This window comes from Dama dama, chromosome 4, assembly GCF_033118175.1.
Source record: "Dama dama isolate Ldn47 chromosome 4, ASM3311817v1, whole genome shotgun sequence".
Lineage (NCBI taxonomy): Eukaryota > Metazoa > Chordata > Mammalia > Artiodactyla > Cervidae > Dama > Dama dama.
The window spans coordinates 66110977-66130189 of NC_083684.1; the positions used below are offsets into that span (position 1 = coordinate 66110977).

Consider the following 19213-nt stretch of genomic DNA (forward strand, 5'->3'; position numbering starts at 1 on the left):
ACTTTGCTTTCTTAACAGAGAGAAAAACCAATTTTAGTCTTGCATCAGTTTACTGTTAGTAACAAAATTCATTTACCTAATTAAAGTCAGTCTAATCTTAATCCTGACAACACACACATTTTTTTCCCAAAATTCCTTTTCACAAACCTTTTGTTACATTCTAGATCCAAACAAATTTGTCCTTTATTTCTTCGTCCAGAAACAAACAACTGTAAGACAAAATTATCATTTTTCCTCAACAAAAATATCTTCATTCTTTATAACTTCTCTTTGTTAACAACATATATCCTACTTGCTTTACACACTGAAATGATTTGCTTATCATTTTTACATATCTCAATTTTTTTTCTAAATATTTTATTTATTTGGCTGCGCCTGGCCTTGGTTGCAACATGCGGAATCTTTAGTTGCAGTATATGAACTCTTAGTTGCTGCATGTGGGATCTAGTTCCCTGACCAGGGATTGAACCCATACCCCCTGCATTAGGAGCTCAGAGTCCTAGCCACTGGACCACCAGGGAAATCCCATATCTCAATTTTTAACCCTTGAAAGTTTTAACAAAACCAAGAAAGAAGTGATTGAAATGTTACACCAGCATTTTCTGATTCGCAAACTTAAGAATATATATTAAAGCTTCAAAAAAACACGCATTTTTTTTTCAAAGCAAAATTTTTCTTCAGTGGTACAACAGGTATCCTTAATAAACCCAAACATCTTTAGACTCCCTCTTGGTTTTACAAGAATACAAAAGTAGGTAATCAGTTTATGGATTACAGCCAAATTATACATTCAATGTTAAAGCCTTTTTTCCTTTACATAGTTAACCCAAGGCTGAAGATCGAGGCAAAGTGGACTGTGTTTGTGTCTCAAGGACATGATAAATGTCAACCTCAAACTTTTTCTGAGGCATGTTTTTGTTTTCTCAGGGTCTGAAAAAAGTGTTTTATCAAGTTAGCTTTCTCTAACTGCATATGCAAAAAGAAGCTTTTTTTTTTTTTTTTTCAATTTCAAGACTTTCATCTTAACCTTTTCTGGAGTCTGAAGAATACTGTAGCTGTACACTGTCCAAAAAAAATCATCTTCCTTTTTTAGTCAAAAACTCACAGCTAAAATTTTTCTTAATGAATTGAAGCTGAATTTCCCATGTTACATAAGGCAACAAGAATACTAATCACACAAATGAAATATACACTCACACACCAGATGACAGATCTGTCATAAACCCTTTCTGAGGGTGACCAGTACAGAGTACCAAACAAACACTTTCCCAAGATAAACGGTCCTCAATGATGCTCAGATGTCAGAACCAATTGGCAAAATGCCCAAATGACACTCAGCACTCACAAACGGCCCTCAACGGTAGTCAGATGTCAGAACCAATTGGCAAGAATACCCAAATAGTACTTCGTGCTCACAAATGGTTCTCAATGGCAGACATCAGAACCAACTGGCAAAAATGCCAAAATAACAGTCAGTGCTCACAAATGACCTTTAACATCAGACATATGTCAGAACCAACTGGCAAAATGCCCAAGTGGCACTAGCACTCACAGATGGGAAAGTCGCCTGTGTGCACACCGGTGGATTCACCCGGTCTTGGAGCTCTTCAGCTCGCCCCAAATGTAAGTTTCTATTCCACCAAGAAAAGTGTAAGTTGGCAGCCAGTGCCAAGCAGGAGAGAAACAGGGAGGATCCTCAAAACAAACGGTCTTCTCAGCTGCTTGGAACATTCCTCAAATACCCTACTCAGGGTGAGCTAGCCACGAGCAGCAGGCTAATACATCGTCACAGCCACAGCTCTTCCCTGGAAAACCCAGCAGAGCCAGGTGCCATAAAAGCTCAGGAGCCAGCAGTAGCCAGCCAAAGCTAGTGGTAGCCAGCCCCATGCTGGGTGCCAAAATCTGTTAGGGAAAGGTATGCGTTGGGGGAGATGGGGGGAGTGGTCCAGCTGCTCGCTGCTCGAAAGCCAATAAGCAGGCCAGGCTGGTGGAAAGGAAAATTTGCTTTATATCAGATGTGGGGAGAGGGAGGGGAGAGGGAGGGTGGCGGACATCTGTCCAAAGGCATATTAAAAAGCAGAGACATTACTCTGCCAACAAAGGTCCATCTAGTCAAAGCTATGGTTTTTCCAGTAGTTATGTATGGATGGGAGAGTGGGACTATAAAGAAAGCTGAGTACCGAAGAATTGATGCTTTTGAACTGTGGAGTTGGAGAAGACTCTCGAGAGTCCCTTGGACAGCAAGGAGATCCACCCAGTCCATCCTAAAGGAGATCAGTCCTGGGTGTTCATTGGAAAGACTGATGCTGACGCTGAAACTCCCAATACTTTGGCCACTGATTTGAAGAACTGACTCACTGGAAAAGACCCTGATGCTGGGAAAGATTGAAGGCAGGAGAAGGGGATGACATAGGATGAGATGGTTGGATGGCATCACTGACTCAGTAGACATGAGTTTGAGCAAGCTCTTGGAGTTGGTGATGGACATGGAAGCCTGCCGTGCTGCAGTCCATGGGGTCGCAAATAGTCTGACACGACTGAGCGACTAATTGAAGTGAACTGAACTGAACACCTTCTATACAAGCAAAAACATCCTAGGTGCCTACCTCCTGAATTCTTTCTGAGATGTAAGGAACCAGAGCTCTTTGGAGACCCGCAAATTGCATTTTTGCAATTTCTAAATGCCTCCATCCACAGGAAATGTCAGGTATCTGCTAGTGTTTCTGGACACTTTTCAGGATGGCTGGAGGCACATCTGACTTGGACAGAAAAGTCTCTGAATTGATCAAATCCCTCCTTAAGGAAGTCACTCCCTGATGCTGCTTACCTAATGCCCTTCAGTGATCATGGGTGTGCTTCCAACAAGCCTCTAAAGCACTACAAATCAATAAGCTTACATTCTTCCATGAGATCACAATCAACAGGAAACACCGACACAGCAATCATACAGTAAAAAAGGAGCAGTGCTGGAATATGTCAAGAGACTAATTTAACTCAGGATAAGGCATTGTCAGTGGCTCTGCTACGGATCAGATTGGCTCTGAGAAGAAGGCTTAAATTAACCCCTTTGAAATAGTGTATGGTGGCCCATTCCAGGTGTCTGCTGGGTGGGAGACAGATAAATGCTCTCAAAGACCCAGCAGCTGGCAATGGTGTTAAGAGACTGGGCATGGCACTAAGCTCTGTTCATGAGCTTGCCTCCAGATCTGCCCACCCAGCTGACATAGCCTGACATCCTCTCTAGCCTGGACACTGAGTTCTCCTCAAAACCTGGAGACAACAGGGGCCTGAGCACCAGCTGAGTGCAGGCGCACGGGCCCATACATGGTCTTACTCGGCTCACACTCAGCTGTCAAGCTGACTGGAGGAAAGCCACGGATACATTGCACTCGGGTTAAGGTGATCCCGTTATCATCAGAAAAATGACCCAAGGCCTAAGAGGCCTGCAGAGCAATGGGTGTGTGAACCCTGAGGAGACTTAAGGCTGCTCTTCAAAAAGATAAGTACTGAGGCTAAAATTTCATTGTATAAGAGATCTCATCAAATTTAAATACTTGTGCATAAAGAAAAAGAACAGCATTACTTACTAAAAATTTTAAAGAATATTCTGGTCCAAAGCTGATCAACTCCATTCCACGATCACCCTCTAATCACCCCAGTTCAGGAGGTAACCAAAAGATGGTCACCTCTTTCCTCAGGAGGCTGTGGAGTGGACACTTGCAATGGGGAGTTCTAAAAGGGGTGGGCCTGGCCGTTAGCTGTCCCCCTCCACCAATGGTCAGCGGTCCTTGTGGCTGCAATCTGTGTGACCCTGCCTGGTGTGTACTTGCTCCCTTCGCCAAAGGTGCAGTCACCAAGTCTGCAACAACCAACCACACCCCCCTCCACTCCCCTGCTCTGTATAAAAGCAGCCCAAGTTGGAGCTGGAAGAAGATGGGTCTTTGAGCCACTAGTCTGCCATCTTCACTGTCTACTGGCTTTCTGAATAAAGTGGTTATTCCTTGTCCCAAGCAGAACGAACTTGAACTTGGTGTCACTGTTAACAGGGCCTGGTCCGGCAACAACACACTGACTCATCTACAGAAGAAAATCCTCACTGGATCTGAGGATGTGCATTCCCAGCAGTTTTCATTCCAATTCCAAAGAAAGGCAATGCCAAAGAATGCTAAAACTACCACACAAGTGCACTCATCTCACACGCTAGTAAAGTAATGCTTAAAATTCTCCAAGCCAGGCTTCAGCAATATGTGAACTGTGAACTTCCAGATGTTCAACTGGTTTTAGAAAAGGCAGAGGATACCAGGCAATTTGGTATCAAATTGCCAACATTCCCTGGATCATCCAAAAAGCAAGAGAGTTCCAGAAAAACATCTGTTTCTGCTTTATTGACTATGCCAAAGCCTTTGACTGTGTGGATCACAATAAACTGTGGAAAATTAAGATCTTAAAGAGATGGGCATACCAGACAACCTGACCTGCCTCTTGAGAAACCTATATGCAGGTCAGGAAGCAACAGTTAGAACTGGACGTGGAACAACAGACTGGTTCCAAATAGGAAAAGGAGTATGTCAAGGCTGTATATTGTCACCCTGCTTATTTAACTTATATGCAGAGTACATCATGAGAAACACTGGGCTGGAAGAAGCACAAGCAGGAATAAGATTGCTGGGAGAAATATCAATAACCTCAGATATGGAGATGACACCACCCTTATGACAGAAAGTGAAGAGGAACTAAAAAGCCTCTTGATGAAAGTGAAAGAGGAGAGTGAAAAAGTTGGCTTAAAGCTCAACATTCAGAAAACTAAGATCATGGCATCTGGTCCCATCACTTCATGGGAAATAGATGGGGAGACAGTGGAAACAGTGGCTGACTTTATTTTGGGGGGCTCCAAAATCACTGCAGATGGTGATTGCAACCATGAAATTAAAAGACACTTACTCCTTGGAAGGAAAGTTATGACCAACCTAGATAGCATATTAAAAAGCAGAGACATTACTTTGCCAACAAAAGTCCATCTGGTCAAGACTATGGCTTTTCCAGTGGTCATGTATGGATTTAAGAGTTGGACTATAAAGAATGCTGAGTGCAGAAGAATTGATGCTTTTCAACTGTTGTGTTGGAGAAGACTCTTGAGAGTCCCTTGGACTGCAAGGAGATCTAACCAGTCCATCCTAAAGGAGATCAGTCCTGGGTGTTCATTGGAAGGACTGATGTTGAAGCTGAAATTCCAATCCTTTGGCCACCTCATGCGAACAGCTGACTCATTGGAAAAGACTCTGATGCTGGGAAAGATTGAAGGCAGGAGGAGAAGGGGACGACAGAGGATGAGATGGTTGGATGGCATCACCAGCTCAATGGACATGGGTTTGGATGGACTCTGGGAGTTGGTGATGGACAGGGAGGCCTGGCGTGCTGTGGTTCATGGGGTCACAGAGTCGGACACACCTGAGTGACTGAACTGAACTGAACTGAGCACCGTGGGACAAACTGGTCACAAAATGCCTCCCAAACACTGGCTGAAATGAAGGTAGAAAGGGAAGGGATTGAAAAACAGACAATGCTGCCCTCCACCCAGTTCTACAAGAATCAAGTCATTAGACACCTACCGCTGCCATGACAGGAATTCCCAGGAGTATCACCCTCTGCTCGGGGTGGTCCCAGACAGAACAAGCCTTTAGATCAAGTACTTCCAGAGGAGAAATTTGTATAAGCCTGTATTCCTGTATCTTCCCATATTTAGAAAAGCACAAAAACCATTAAGGAAGGCATCTGTTCATCAAGAAGAGCGGTAAACTTCCACCAAGACGTGTGCCTGATTAAACGGTTCCCTTCACCAGCATCAACTAAACACTGTCCTCCCCCCACTTATCTCTTCAGAACAGTTCTCAAGACCTGTGAGCGACTGTCTGCTGGGTTATAATCTTCAGGTCAGCTAAAGTAAATTTTCTTTTTAAAAATTTTTTATTATTATTTTTTAAAAAATTTCCTTTTATTCCTAGATTGACTACAAATTTTTCACTGACTACACATTTTCTAGCTGGGTGGAATTCGGGAAAGAAACACCAGATGTCACAGGGCTGGATCAGGTCACCTTACCCTACATGGGGCGAGGGGAATGGGTGACCAGAAGGGGAGGACTGTGGAGCAGAAGGACCTGCTGAGGAGACGTGAGGACAGAGGGGCTGAGAGGGAAGGGGGTCTTAGGAGAAGGGTGGGCTCTCCAGAATCCCAGGACTGGAGAGAGCACGGGGCCTCAGCCAAGGGCAAGGCTGGGACTGTGAATCCATCTCCAGGAAGAAGACTTCATGGGAGCCCAGAGGTACTAAAGGGTTTTATGAAGGAAAGTGTCTTGAAAGGCAGTGTCTACTTGGACTGAAGGCAAAAAAGCCAAAAAAGGCAAATACACACATCATATCAATAACTTTAAGCCATCAGTTACATGAGGAAACACTCTCATATCTCTCCATTTCCTCTCTTACTCCTACCATTAAATTTCCAAATCATTTTAGCATTCTTATACTGTAAATGTTTTTTTAAAAAACATAAATACTATATTATGAATCTAGTAATATAAGACTAAATCTTATTGAACAAATAATATGCAATAAGTGCTAATTTATGGTTCCATACCTAACAAGATGGTTTTTTCAAGCTTTTAAAGGATTGTAGTTTTCCATTGGTCTGAGGGACTAAAAAACTGGTGCAACCTCAAATAAAAGTAATAAACTTATTTACCTCCTTTACACTACTCACAATATTCATATTAACAATACCAAGTATAACAACAAACTCTAACAGTTATAGAAGTATTATATATCTATTCCTATGTAAAATCATTGTCTCAAATGTATCTATCATCAGTCTGATTTCAACAATATTCATACAGACAAGAAATAATCAGTTCAAATGAACACTGAATCATAATCTTAACCTTAAAATTATCACTTCGTTTCAAAATAGATTATTCCTCAATGTTTGCACCAGTAGTACTATTTGTCACATGATCTACTGTAGAATTTACAGTATGATACATACGCTCTGATTCTAATATTAATCATTTCTTAAGATATTTACTCCTGCCTCTTACCTGGGCTTCCCAGGTAGCAGAGTTGGTAAAGAATGTGTCTGCCGGTGCAGGAGACATGGGTTCGTTCCTTGGGCCAGGAAGACACCCTGGCGGAGAAAATGGCAACCTGCTCCAGTATTCTTTGCTGGAAATCCCAAGGACAGAGGAGCCTGGTGAGCTGCAGTCCATGGGGTATCAAAGAGTTGGACTCGACTGAGCACATGCTTTTTATCACAATACTAATTTTTTTTCCCCAACCAGGGATCAAACCCAGGCCCTTGGCTGTGAAAGCATGAAGCCCTACAACAGGATCATCAAGGAATTTCCACAATACTACTAATTCTTGTTACCACACTCTTTTCCAACTTTTCACAGGCTGGGAAAGGGGTCAGAATTATGACTTTTCTATTTATTGGGTGATGACATGGCCAAGCAGATACAAATACAGCTGCTCTTCAACAATTTTATACAATCACAATGGAGGCTCTGGATTCATTACATTAACAGCATAATCTCTATTCAGCTTACACCCATGTGACCCACAACAAATGTTTATGCTTAACCTAATCACTAAATCTAACCCTGACAGGACTTGTATTGGACACAACTGGAAAATCCGCCCAGACTGGCCTCCACTCATGACTTTCCTCAGTGACAGAGGGTCCTGCTGCCACCTCAGCCCTACTCCACTCTAGCACAAGGGCTGTAGCAGTCATCTTTATCCACTTTTACCCTTTCATAGAAAAGAAGAAAATTGCCCAAACAGTTACAAAATGTTTAGGAGCTCAGTTCAGTTCAGTCGCTCAGTCATGTCCAACTCTTTGGGACCCCATGGACTGCAGCAGGCCGGGCCTCCCTGTCCATCACCAACTCCCGGAGTTTACTCAGACTCATGTCCACTGAGTCAGTGATGCCATCCAACCATCTCATCCTCTGCCGTCCCCTTCTCCTCCCGCCTTCAATCTTTCCCAGCATCAGGGTCTTTTCCAGAGTCAGTTCTTCGCATCAGGTGGCCAAAGTATTGGGAGTTTCAGCTTCAGCATCAGTCCTTCCAATGAACAGCCAGGACTGATCTCCTTCAGGATGGAGTGGTTGGATCTCCTTGTAGTCCAAGGGACTCTCAAGAGTCTTCTCCAACACCATAGGTCAAAAGCATCAATTCTTCAGCGCTCAGCTTTCTTTGTAGCACAACTCTCATATCCATACTCACATCCGTACATGAGTCCGGCCTCTGAGGGCCAAAACTGAAATTACTCGGTGTGGAGGAGCAGGTGAGCGTAATTGGACGGTCCGAAGACCTCGCAAATGGAGGAGAGGGTACACCCAGGCACAGTTTAGGGAAACTAAGGTACCTCACGCTCCCCACAGTGACCTCAGCTCCGCAGTCACGGTTTCGGAGCCTGCTGGAAACTTGCGGACCTGTGTAAAGAAGGGCGAGGAGCTGGGGGCGGGGCCTGAGCAGAGGGGCAGGGCCGAGCGGGTGCACGTCCTTCCGTTTGGTTCCCACCATAACTTGTCTGGGTTTAGAAGTACTTGAGGGTCTTCCGTGTCTTGTGTTGCACCATTGATTCCTCCCTAGTTTAGATAACTGTCACAGAACAGTTTTAAAGTAAAAACTTAAAATTCTGTGGGATCATTATGCTGTAAAGTAAGGTTTATTCTTAATAGGAGTCCTGCTGATGAGGCTGAAGGGATTCTGAGGTCTGGGAACTGAAACCTAGGGTGGTGGCGGGGCTGGGGGTTAATATAGGGTGGTGGTTGGACCCAGAAACCCAGATATTCCTGCAATTAGAATTAAACAGTTTAAGTAAGCAACTGGATTTGTGTCGGGATGACAAGCTAGAATGTGAAACACACAACTCTTACAATCTGCTGCTTCCTACTAACACCTGTAAGGAGAAAAGTATCTTGACACCCCAGTTCTTCAAGAATCAAGCTCATTAGACACTACAGTGCCCCAGCGACTGCTGCTGCTGCTGCTGCTAAGTCGCATCAGTCGTGTCCGACTCTGTGCGACCCCACAGACGGCAGCCTGCAAGGCTCCTCCGTCCCTGGGATTCTGCAGGCAGGAACACTGGAGTGGGTTGCCATTTCCTTCTCCAATGCATGAAAGTAAAGTCGTTCAGTCGTGTCCGACTCTTTGAGACCCCATGGACTTCAGCCTACCAGGCTCCTCCCCATGGGATTTGCCAGGCAAGAGTACTGGAGTGGGTCGCCATTACGAATTCAGGATGGAGAGAAACAGGCACCAGTCTGTGCTTTGGAGATACTACCTTGGTAAATCAGTAAGCACCTCATGGACCCATCCACCTCCTCAGCAAGTCCAGATAACTTTGAGTCCCACTCAGTGTGTTTGAACTAAGCCCGTTAATACACTGCCAAGTAAAACTCAGGGTCGTCAACCAGTAACTGGGAGATCTGAAAACTAGGAGATAAAGTGAAATTATCACTCAGTTGTGTCCGACTTTTTGTGACCCCACCAAGCTCCTCTCAGGGCTACAGTCCATGGGGTCACAAAGAGTCTGGACACGACTGACCCAGCACAGCCAAAAATAAACAAATGAATCATCCCCACTTTAAACAGACCTTAAGTTAAAAAGACAATTTACAGGCTGGTAGAAAACTACACTGATACCGCATTAGTAACTGCTTGAAGCAATAGCTAGGCCACATTTGGGTCAATTAATCCAGTTGGAGATTGACAAAGGGTCTTGGTGATTTTTTTTTGACATGCCATGCAGCTTCCAAGGTGTGCAATTTGAGTAAGGCACCGACCACACATATCATATTTACATATTTATATTTTCATATTGTATGAACTCTCTGATTGACTATAAGGACTAGTATCTGACTAAAGACTTTGCCACACTCAGGACATTTGTAAGGTTACTCTCCATTATGAATTATTTGATGAACTGAAAAGTAGGTCCTGTACCTGAAGGCTGTGCCACACAAATTACATTTATATGGTTTCTCTCTTGTATGTATTGCTTGATGGTAAATAAAGGTTGAACATGCAGTATAAGCTTTGCCACACTCATCACATTTGTATGGTTTCTCTCCAGTATGAGTTCTGTGATGAACTGCAAAGGAAGCCCTGTACCTGAAGGCTTTGCCACATAAATTACATTTATATGGATTCTCTCCTGTGTGAACTGCTTGATGTTTAGTCAAGTCTGGATGTGCACTAAAAGTTCTGCCACACTCATCACATTTTTTTATACTTATTTATTTTACTTTACAACATTGTATTGGTTTTGCCATACATTGACTTGAATCCGCCACGGGTGTACCTGTGTTCCCCATCCTGAACCCCCCTCCCAACTCCCCCTCCCCCCATCCCATCCTGTATCATGCATCAAACCTGGACTGGCGATTTGTTTCACATGTGATAATTTACGTTTCAATGCCTTTCTCCCGTATCATCCCACCCTTGCCCTCTCCCACAGAGTCCAAAAGACTGTTCAATACATCTGTGTCTCTCTTGCTGTCTTGCATACAGGGTTATTGGTACCGTCTTTCTAAATTCCATATATATGCATTAGTATACTGTATTGCCACTCTGTATAATAGGCTCCAGTTTCACCCACCTCATTAGAACTGATTCAAATGTATTCAAATGTATTCTTTTTAATGGCTGAGTAACATTCCATTGTGTATATGTACCACAGCTTTCTTATCCATTCATCTGCTGATGGGCATCTAGCTTGCATCCATGTCCTGGCTATTATAAACAGTGCTGCAATGAACATTGGGGTACACGTGTCTCTTTCAATTCTGGTTTCCTCAGTGTGTATGCCCAGCAGCAGGACTGCTGGGTCATATGGCAAGTTTTTTAAGGAATCTCCACACTGTTCTCCATAGTGGCTGTACTAGTTTGCATTCCTACCAACAGTGTAAGAGGGTTCCCTTTTCTCCACACCCTCTTCAGCATTTATTGCTTGTAGACTTTTGGATAGCAGCCATTCTGACTGGCATGTAATGGTACCTCATTGTGGTTTTGACTTGCATTTCTCTGATAATGACACTCATCACATTTATACGGTTTCTCTAAAGTATGACTTCTCTGATGAGTTTTAACGCCTGCACTCTGACTGAAGGCTTTGCCACACTCATTACATTTGTAAGGTTTCTCTCCAGTATGAATTCTCCAATGACTCCTAAGGTATGAATTTCGACTAAAGCACTGGCCACATACATCACACTGATATGGTTTCTCTCCAGTATGAATTCTCCAATGGAGTGTAAAATAATACCTGAAACTGAAGGCTTTGCCACATAAATTACATATATATGGTTTCTCTCCTTTATGAATTGCTTGATATTTACTTAAGTCTGAATGAGCACTAAAAGCTTTTCCGCATGCATCACATTTATATGGTTTCTCTCCAGTATGAATTTTACGATGAATCCCAAGGTGTGCATTTCGAGTAAAGCACCGGCCACATATATCACATTTATATGGTTTCTCTCCAGTATGAATTCTCCTATGAACTATAAGTGTTCCGTTTTGACTAAAGGCTTTTCCACATATATCACATTTATATGGTTTCTCTCCAGTATGAATTCTCCTATGAACTGTAAGTCTTGTGTTTTTAATAAAGGCTTTTCCACATACATGACATTTATATGGTTTCTCTCCTGTATGAACAGCTTGATGTTTAGTTAAGTCTGAATGTGCACTAAAAGCTTTGCCACACTCATTACACATGTAAGGTTTGTGTCCAGTATGAATTCCCCAGTGAACTGTAAAATAAGACCTGTGACTGAAGGCTTTGCCACATAAATTACATTTATATGGTTTCTCTCCTGTATGAACTGCTTGATGGTCAGTAAAGGCTGAATGTGCACTAAGAGCTTTGCTATATTCATAATATTTATATGGTTTATCTTCAGTATGAATTCTCCGATGAACTATAAGTCTTGCATTTTGACTAAAGGCCTTTCCACATACATCACATTTATATGGTTTCTCTCCTCTATGGATCCCTTGATGTCCAGTGAGTTCCGAGTCCTGAACAAAGGTCATGGCACACTCAGTACATTTGTAAGGTTTTCCCCTCTGTGCTTCCTGGTCTTGTGCCAGTACTGAAGGGTGCATAACAGCACTCTCACACATATTAGAAATGCTGGTGCAGAAACTAGGAGTTCTCTGAAGTCGTAAATCTGAGGTGGTACTGTTGATACTCCTCACAGCTTGAATACACAAATGTTTTCCCTTCAGGTTGAAGTATCTGCAGTTCATCTTGAAAGCTTGATCCATGCCTATTTTCAACACGCTTATTTCCTGCCGCAATTCTACTGTGCCGATCACTTTCATTAGTGAGATTTTTGTTCTGGGTTATAGTTACAGACATTCCTTTGTAATTTCTTTCATCATCTCTCCCCTGACATTCAAATTCATGCAAATTCTCCTGGATCTCTCTGAGGAAAAAATCTGTTTTCATGACTTTCAGGTCTTCCCAACATCACTGTGTGAAATACTTCTCCTTTATCACTGCTTGCTTTTGTCAGTAATTTCTGGCTTATATGTGTATGAGACATACCTACAAGATATAAAGAACCATAGGTATCCTATTAATTATAATTCATAAATAAATTCTTTCATGTTGAACACACGATCTTACACCAAAAGTAACACCCATCCTAAATGGAATTATGAATCTTCCCAGTGATGATTTTCAAAATAAAAGAAACACTAAAGGAATAGTGTTTAATAAAGAAAGAGTAATCGCGCTTCCCTGGTAGCTCAGTGGTAAAGAATCTGCCTGCCAATGCAGGAAACATGGATTCAATCCCTGACCTGGGAAGATCCTACATGCTGTGGAGTAACTAAGCCCATGAGCTACAACTATTAAGCCTATGCTTGGGAGCCTGGAAGCCACAACTATTGAGCCCATATGCTACAACTACACAAGCCGTCATAACCTAGAGCCTGTGTTCCAAAGTAAGAGAAGACAAGGCAATGAGAGGCTCACACACTGCAACTATAGAGTAGCATCTGCTCTGCTCTATACAAATAGAGAAAAGCTCCTGTAGCAACAAAGATGCAGCACAGCCAAATAAATAAATAAAATTTTAAAAAATTAAAAAAAAGTGATTACCTGTAATTCAAATGAATTGGCTCTAATTGGTAGTAAACATACTGTCTCATAATTGAGGAGGGAAAAAATACATTATACACAATATACACATACTTATACATAATTACATGCTAAAGAATAGACAGGGCTTTGCAGGAGGCTGAGTGATAAATAATCTGCCTGCCACTACAGGAGATGCAAAAGACTAGAGTTCAATCCTAGTTCAATCCTTGGATCTGAATGATCCTCTGGAGACAGAAATGACAACCCACTCCAGTATTCTTGCCTGAAAGAAATTCCATGGACAGAGAAGCCTGGCAGGCCACAGTCCATGGGGTCACAAAGAATCAGACAACTCTGTAAGACTGAGTATGCATGCAAAGAATAGACAACATATTGTAATGGTAAATAACCCAAAAGAAACTAAATAATGAATAATGTAAAAACTAAAGAGTAGTTTCTTAAAGAGATGGGAATACCCAACTTACCTGTCTCCTGAGAAACCTGTAGGGACAAGAAGCTAAAGTTAGAACCGGACATGGAACAACTAACTGGTTCAAAACTGGGAAAGCGGTATGTCAAGGCTGTATATTGTCACCCTGCTTATTTAACTTTTATGCAGAGTACATCATGCAAAATGCCGGGATGGAGTAAACAGAAGCTGGAATCAAGAATGCCAGGAGAAGTATCAACAATCTCAGATATGCACATGAATCTACACTAATGGCAGAGAGCAAAGAGGAATTAAACATCCTCTTGATGGGGTGAAAGAGGACAGTAAAAAGAAGCTGGCTTAAAACTCAACATTCAAAACACTAAGACCATGGCATCTGGTCCTATCACTTGATTGTAAATAGATGAGGGGAAAAAAAAACAGTGCCAGATTTTATTTTCTTGGGCTCGAAAATCACCATGGATGGTGACTGCAGCCATGAAATTAAAAGATGCTTACTCCTTGGAAGAAAAGCTATGACATACCCAGAGTAGCATTTTGTCTCACAAATCCTGCTCACAGCACCAATTTATGTTTTGCCAAAAGTTTTCACTTTCGACTGAGGGTCAAAGGATTTGTTAATAAGATAAGCCACGTGTTCTACACAAATGAAAGAAGTGAAAGTGAAGGTGTTCACTCGTGTCTGACTCTTAGCGACCGCACGGACTCTAGCCCACCAGGCTCAACTGGCCATGAGGTTTTCAAGGCAAGAATACTGGAGTAGGTTGCCATTTCCTTCTACAGGGGATCTTACCAACCCAGGAATCGAATATGGGTCTCCAGCATTGCATGCAGACTCTTTACCATCTGAGAAACCAGGGAATTCCCATACAAATAAATAATACATAATACAGATAGAGAATTATCTAGTTGACTTTCAACATACTAACATTAAAAGAAAAGAGAAATAGAAACAGCGGAAGATACATCATCAAATTGGCTTCCGACCAACATCCAGACTCAAACAGTGCTGGGAAGTCCCAGGACACAGCACATCTGGAGTCTCAACTGGGAAAAGGTCCCAGGCAGCGTGTCCACTCCGTGGGTGAGACTTCGAAGATTGCAGTTTGGGGTTCCTGCTTATAATCCCAGGACACAAACTGACATCATCATCAATCTGTGAGCAAACAGCAGCTCTGGTTTCATCTTAATGTTGTTTGTTTCATCTTATAAAACTTGGATGCTGCTAAGCCTGGGGCTTGGTTGGCCAGAGCCCCTCCGATGACTGAATAACTCAAGGTTTGTCCCCTAACTTATTTATGGTGCCACAGGCCTTGCACTCACAGCAGGCAGTAAGGGCACTCACAGTCAGGGTGTGTCCAGGCAGGTTAGAAGGAAGGTCAGAGGAATGTACTGCTTTGTCTTGAAGCCTAAACAAGACTACTTAATTTCCTTAACATCCTGGTGACTCTATGGTAAAGAATCTGCCTGCAAATAGAGGAGGCATGGGTTCGATCCTTCACAAGTTTGAAATCAGCTTCATAAACACTCAAGCTCTGGAAAAACTCCTTGTGTATCACACAGTGGGCAGGTCACCGGACGGAAAGACAAGTTTAAATTCCTGATGCCAATCACAAAGCCTTACATGTGAGAGTCAACAAGGCTTTGATCTCAGTAAGAAAAACAGGGGCTCCCAAGAGACACAGAGGGAACATGCAGAGATACCCCAAAGTATATCACCACTTCAGAGGGAAGTGATCCTCACTCACAAACAGCAGGTTACTGAAGTTCTCCACCATCACGTCCTCGTACAAGGTCCTCTGGGCAGGGTCCAGGCATTCCCACTCCTCAGGAGTGAAATCTATGAACACATCTTTGAAGGTCACCTGTGCCTGAAATGAAAACACATTTCACCAACGGGCTCTGAGGAGGGTTCCTGCTGTTGCTGCTGCTGCTAAGTCGCTTCAGTTGTGTTCGACTCTGCGCAACCCCATAGCCAGCCTCCCACCAGGCTCCCCCGTCCCTGGGATTCTCCAGGCAAGAACACTGGAGTGGGTTGCCATTTCCTTCTCCAATGCATGAAAGTGAAAAGTGAAAGTGAAGTCACTTAGTCGTGTCCAACTCTTAGCGACCTCATGGACTGCAGCCTACCAGGGTCCTCTGTCCATGGGATTTTCCAGGCAAGAGTACTGGAGTGGGGTGCCATTGCCTTCTCCAGAGGAGGGTTCTTAGTTTCACTCAAAATAAGAAGTGAGAGGAGTAAGGCTCAATTCAGTTGAAGTAATATTCTGATAGATACATGCAAATCTATTTGGAACAAACTGTTGGTCTCTAATTTAATTTCCTGTTTTTTCCTAAGATTATGATATCCTGCAATCAACATGAATCTGTCACTTGTGTAGACAATACATGAAAAACATACAAAAAAAATTCAATCAACGGGTTGTCTATGCAGAAGTGTTACACTCTACACTGAGTGACATTCACTATCTAGATGAGTTACAGCAAAACTGGTGTCTTCAGAGATGACAAAGTCCACAGTGACTTTAAAAGAACACACACATCATGATGGCGATGACATCATCACACTGACGACAGGTGTTTCAGCACGTCCTACACACTAAGCATTACTCTAAAGACTTCACACAGATGAACTTGTCATCAACATAACAGCACATTAGAGAAAGATCTGTGTCCGTCTTACTGGGGAGAAAATTTTCACTTTAAGAAACTGCTCTGATCAAATATTTAAGCAATGAGGCAACAGCATCTGAGTTCAGGTGGTTGGGAGTGAAAACTAAACCTAAGGAATCGAAGAGTTAACTAACAGAGCATAAAGACCATCCACAGAGTTCCCCAAGAATATGTGAAACAAATTCAAGGAAACTGAAATACAATGGAACAGCATAAATGGTCACTATGCAGAGTCACACCCTTTCCCCGCCAACCCACACAATGTAAATATCATTCATATGATGAGGCAGAAAAAGCTTAAGGCCATGGAATACACTTAAAATACAGTTGCAACTGCTACAAAGCATAAAACATATTTATGAGATAATGTTTTCTGATAAAATCATGGAGTTACATATCCATGCACTCATGCATGCATGTGTAAACAAGCAATCGATTTAAACAAGAGTTGCCTTTTTTTCTTTCGCTCAATCAAAATTTATTCAGCGTCAACTCTGTGCCTCAAATTGAGCATACAGCAGTGAACATGATGGAGCTTACAATCAAGCAACCAGTCAGCCAATTACATCCATAATTTTAGCATTACTGTTGTAGTAAGTGCTCTGAAACAGGCCTGGTGCTGAGAAGATTTAACAGAATGTCTTGACCTACATTGATAAATCAGACAAGGTCTCTGTGAGGAAGAAACACTTAGGATTGGCAAGGTGGGAAATGGAAGAGTGTTGCAAGGACAAAGGACAGCCTGAGTGCCGGCTCTGAGGCAGGAAGATATTTACTAAACAGAAAGCCAGTCAGTGTGACTGGGACACAGGGAACAAAGAGGGGTGATACCAGGTAGAGGCTGCTTTCTACAAGGTCTTTGGATTTAGGACTTTATTCTAAAAGCTACCGAAAGTCACTGAAGAATCTGTAGGAGGAAAGTTAGACATTTAGATTTGTTTTTCAGAGCTCAATCTGCTGTGTGTGGAAGTTGTTCTTTACCTGCTTACTCATGCCAGACTCTGCAACCCTGCTATCTGTAACCCACCAGGCTCCTCTGCCCATGGGATTCTTTAGGCAAGAATACTGGAGTGGGTGGCCAATCCCTTCTCTAAAGAGTTGCCCTTTGACTCATTCTGGGATGATACTCACATTTTCATTTTATTCATGCATATTTCGGCATCTTTGGGACATTAAAAATGAATTAACTGTACTTCAGTAACTTTGTGTTAGTCACTCAATCATGTCTGACTCTTTGCGACCCCATGGACTGCAGCCTGCCAGCTCCTCTCTCCATGGAATTCTCCAGGCAAGAATACTGGAGTGGGTTCCCATTCTCTTCTTTCATTTTACTTCTTCATTCAGTAACTTTGTCAACATTCTATTTCTTTTTCAAAGCTTACTTATTTTGCTTATGTTGGGTCTTCGTTGTTGTGAGTGGGCTTTCTCTAGTTGCAGCTGCAGTGCCGGGGCTTCTCACTGCAGTGGCTTCTCTTGTTTTTGAGCACAGGCTCTAGAGAGTGCGGGCTTCCGTAGTTATGGCTCCCAGGCTCTAGAGCACAGGCTCAGCAGTTGTGGCCCATGGGCTTAGTTGCTCTGAGACATCTTCCCGGACCTGGGATGGAACCCGTGCACCCTACAATGTGCCTACAATGGCAGGCACATTCTTAGCCACTGTACCAACAGGGAAGTCCTCAATGTTATCTTACTCTAGTTCAAAAAAATAAAAAGTAATACAAGCAGGAAATAATATACAGCAGATTTCTTCCAATCTCTATAAAGTACCTGTATGTAAAAATAGTATGTGGGCCTCCCTACTGATAACTCGTAAAGAATCCACTGGACAATGCAAGAAACACGGGTTGTTGCCTGGTCTGAGATCCCACATGCTGAGGGGCAACTAAGCCCGTGAACCAGAGCTGTAGAACCCAGGAGGTGAAACTACTGAAGCCGGTGCGCTCGAGACCATGTGCTGCAAGACAAGAGAAGCCACTGCAATGAAAAGCGTGCACACCGCAACCAGAGAGTGGCCACCAGTCGCCAAACTAGGGAAAAGACACTGAAGCAATGAAATCAGAGTACAGGAAATAAATATAATTTATAAATAATAATGTGATTTTCATTCTTAATTTTAGGTACGTACTTATTAACAAACTCCAAAATTCATTATTTTATTCCATTAAGAAAATACTGAATCATGATTAGTAAAGTTGGGAAATTCCCTCATGGTCCAGTGGTTAAGATTCCACACTTCAACTGCAGGGTTTCAGGTTCAGTCTCTACTCAGGGAACTAAGACCCTGCAAGCTGCATTGTGCAGCCAAAAAAGAAAGAAAAAAATAAATTAGTAAACCTGATTTCATACTTTAGATGGTGTAATGGAACACTGCCTAGCACTGACATCTCTTTCTGAACTTTCCTTTCCATCCCCAAACACTTAAGTTTTCAAGGAGGTCCTCATTTAGTTTTAAATGTACTATAAAAAGTCAGAAGTAATTTCCCCTAATTGGCCTCTTTTGCAGATTGTACCACATACTGTATATGTTAATACCTGACTCTAGGTGCAGCTTCCTTACCCTGGTTGACACAGAGTGGACAGCGCATCCAGATGGGCCCTAAACAGTCCCAGCTGCCCACCAGCACCGAGACCCCGTCTCCAACCCGTGGGTGTGAAGCCCTGCCCAGGATGGTGCCAAGGGGAGCCTCCTCACAAGGGCCAGGAACCAGATCATTGGGGGGACGGGATCTAAGTGGAGACAACAGGCCTTGACGGAAGGCCCCGGGTGAGTGTGCATGTACAGGAGTCAGACAGGACACTCCAGAGTCAGACACGATTAGGGAGTCCAGAGAAGGCCATTTCAGGAAGGCAGCGTGAGAATCCACTGAGAATATGACCTTACCTGAGAAAAAGCCATGCTTGACTCCTGTTCTTTCCTCTTCTTGGCTTCTTCCTCAG

General features: G+C 42.9%; 1 protein-coding gene across 2 annotated transcripts; it reads right to left on the reverse strand.

Annotated features, from left to right (window-relative positions):
• Positions 1–10866: 10866 nt before the first annotated feature.
• Positions 10867–19213, reverse strand: LOC133054804 (zinc finger protein 665-like). Of its 2 annotated transcripts, none has more exons than XM_061140123.1 (3): positions 19158–19213; positions 15355–15477; positions 10867–12615 (listed from the first exon to the last, which is right to left on the reverse strand). In XM_061140123.1, exon 3 carries the CDS (start codon positions 12387–12389, stop codon positions 11004–11006), a length of 1386 nt encoding a protein of 461 aa, XP_060996106.1. In that variant the 5' UTR covers positions 12390–12615; positions 15355–15477; positions 19158–19213; the 3' UTR covers positions 10867–11003. The 2 variants fall into 2 exon arrangements, with proteins under 2 accessions (XP_060996106.1, XP_060996107.1); XM_061140124.1 differs by having other exon boundaries at positions 15351–15477.

Excerpts from the sequence above, each read along its gene's own strand:
- LOC133054804 (XM_061140123.1), bottom strand. The coding sequence starts at position 12,389 with ATGAAAGTGATCGGCACAGTAGAATTGCGGCAGGAAATAAGCGTGTTG.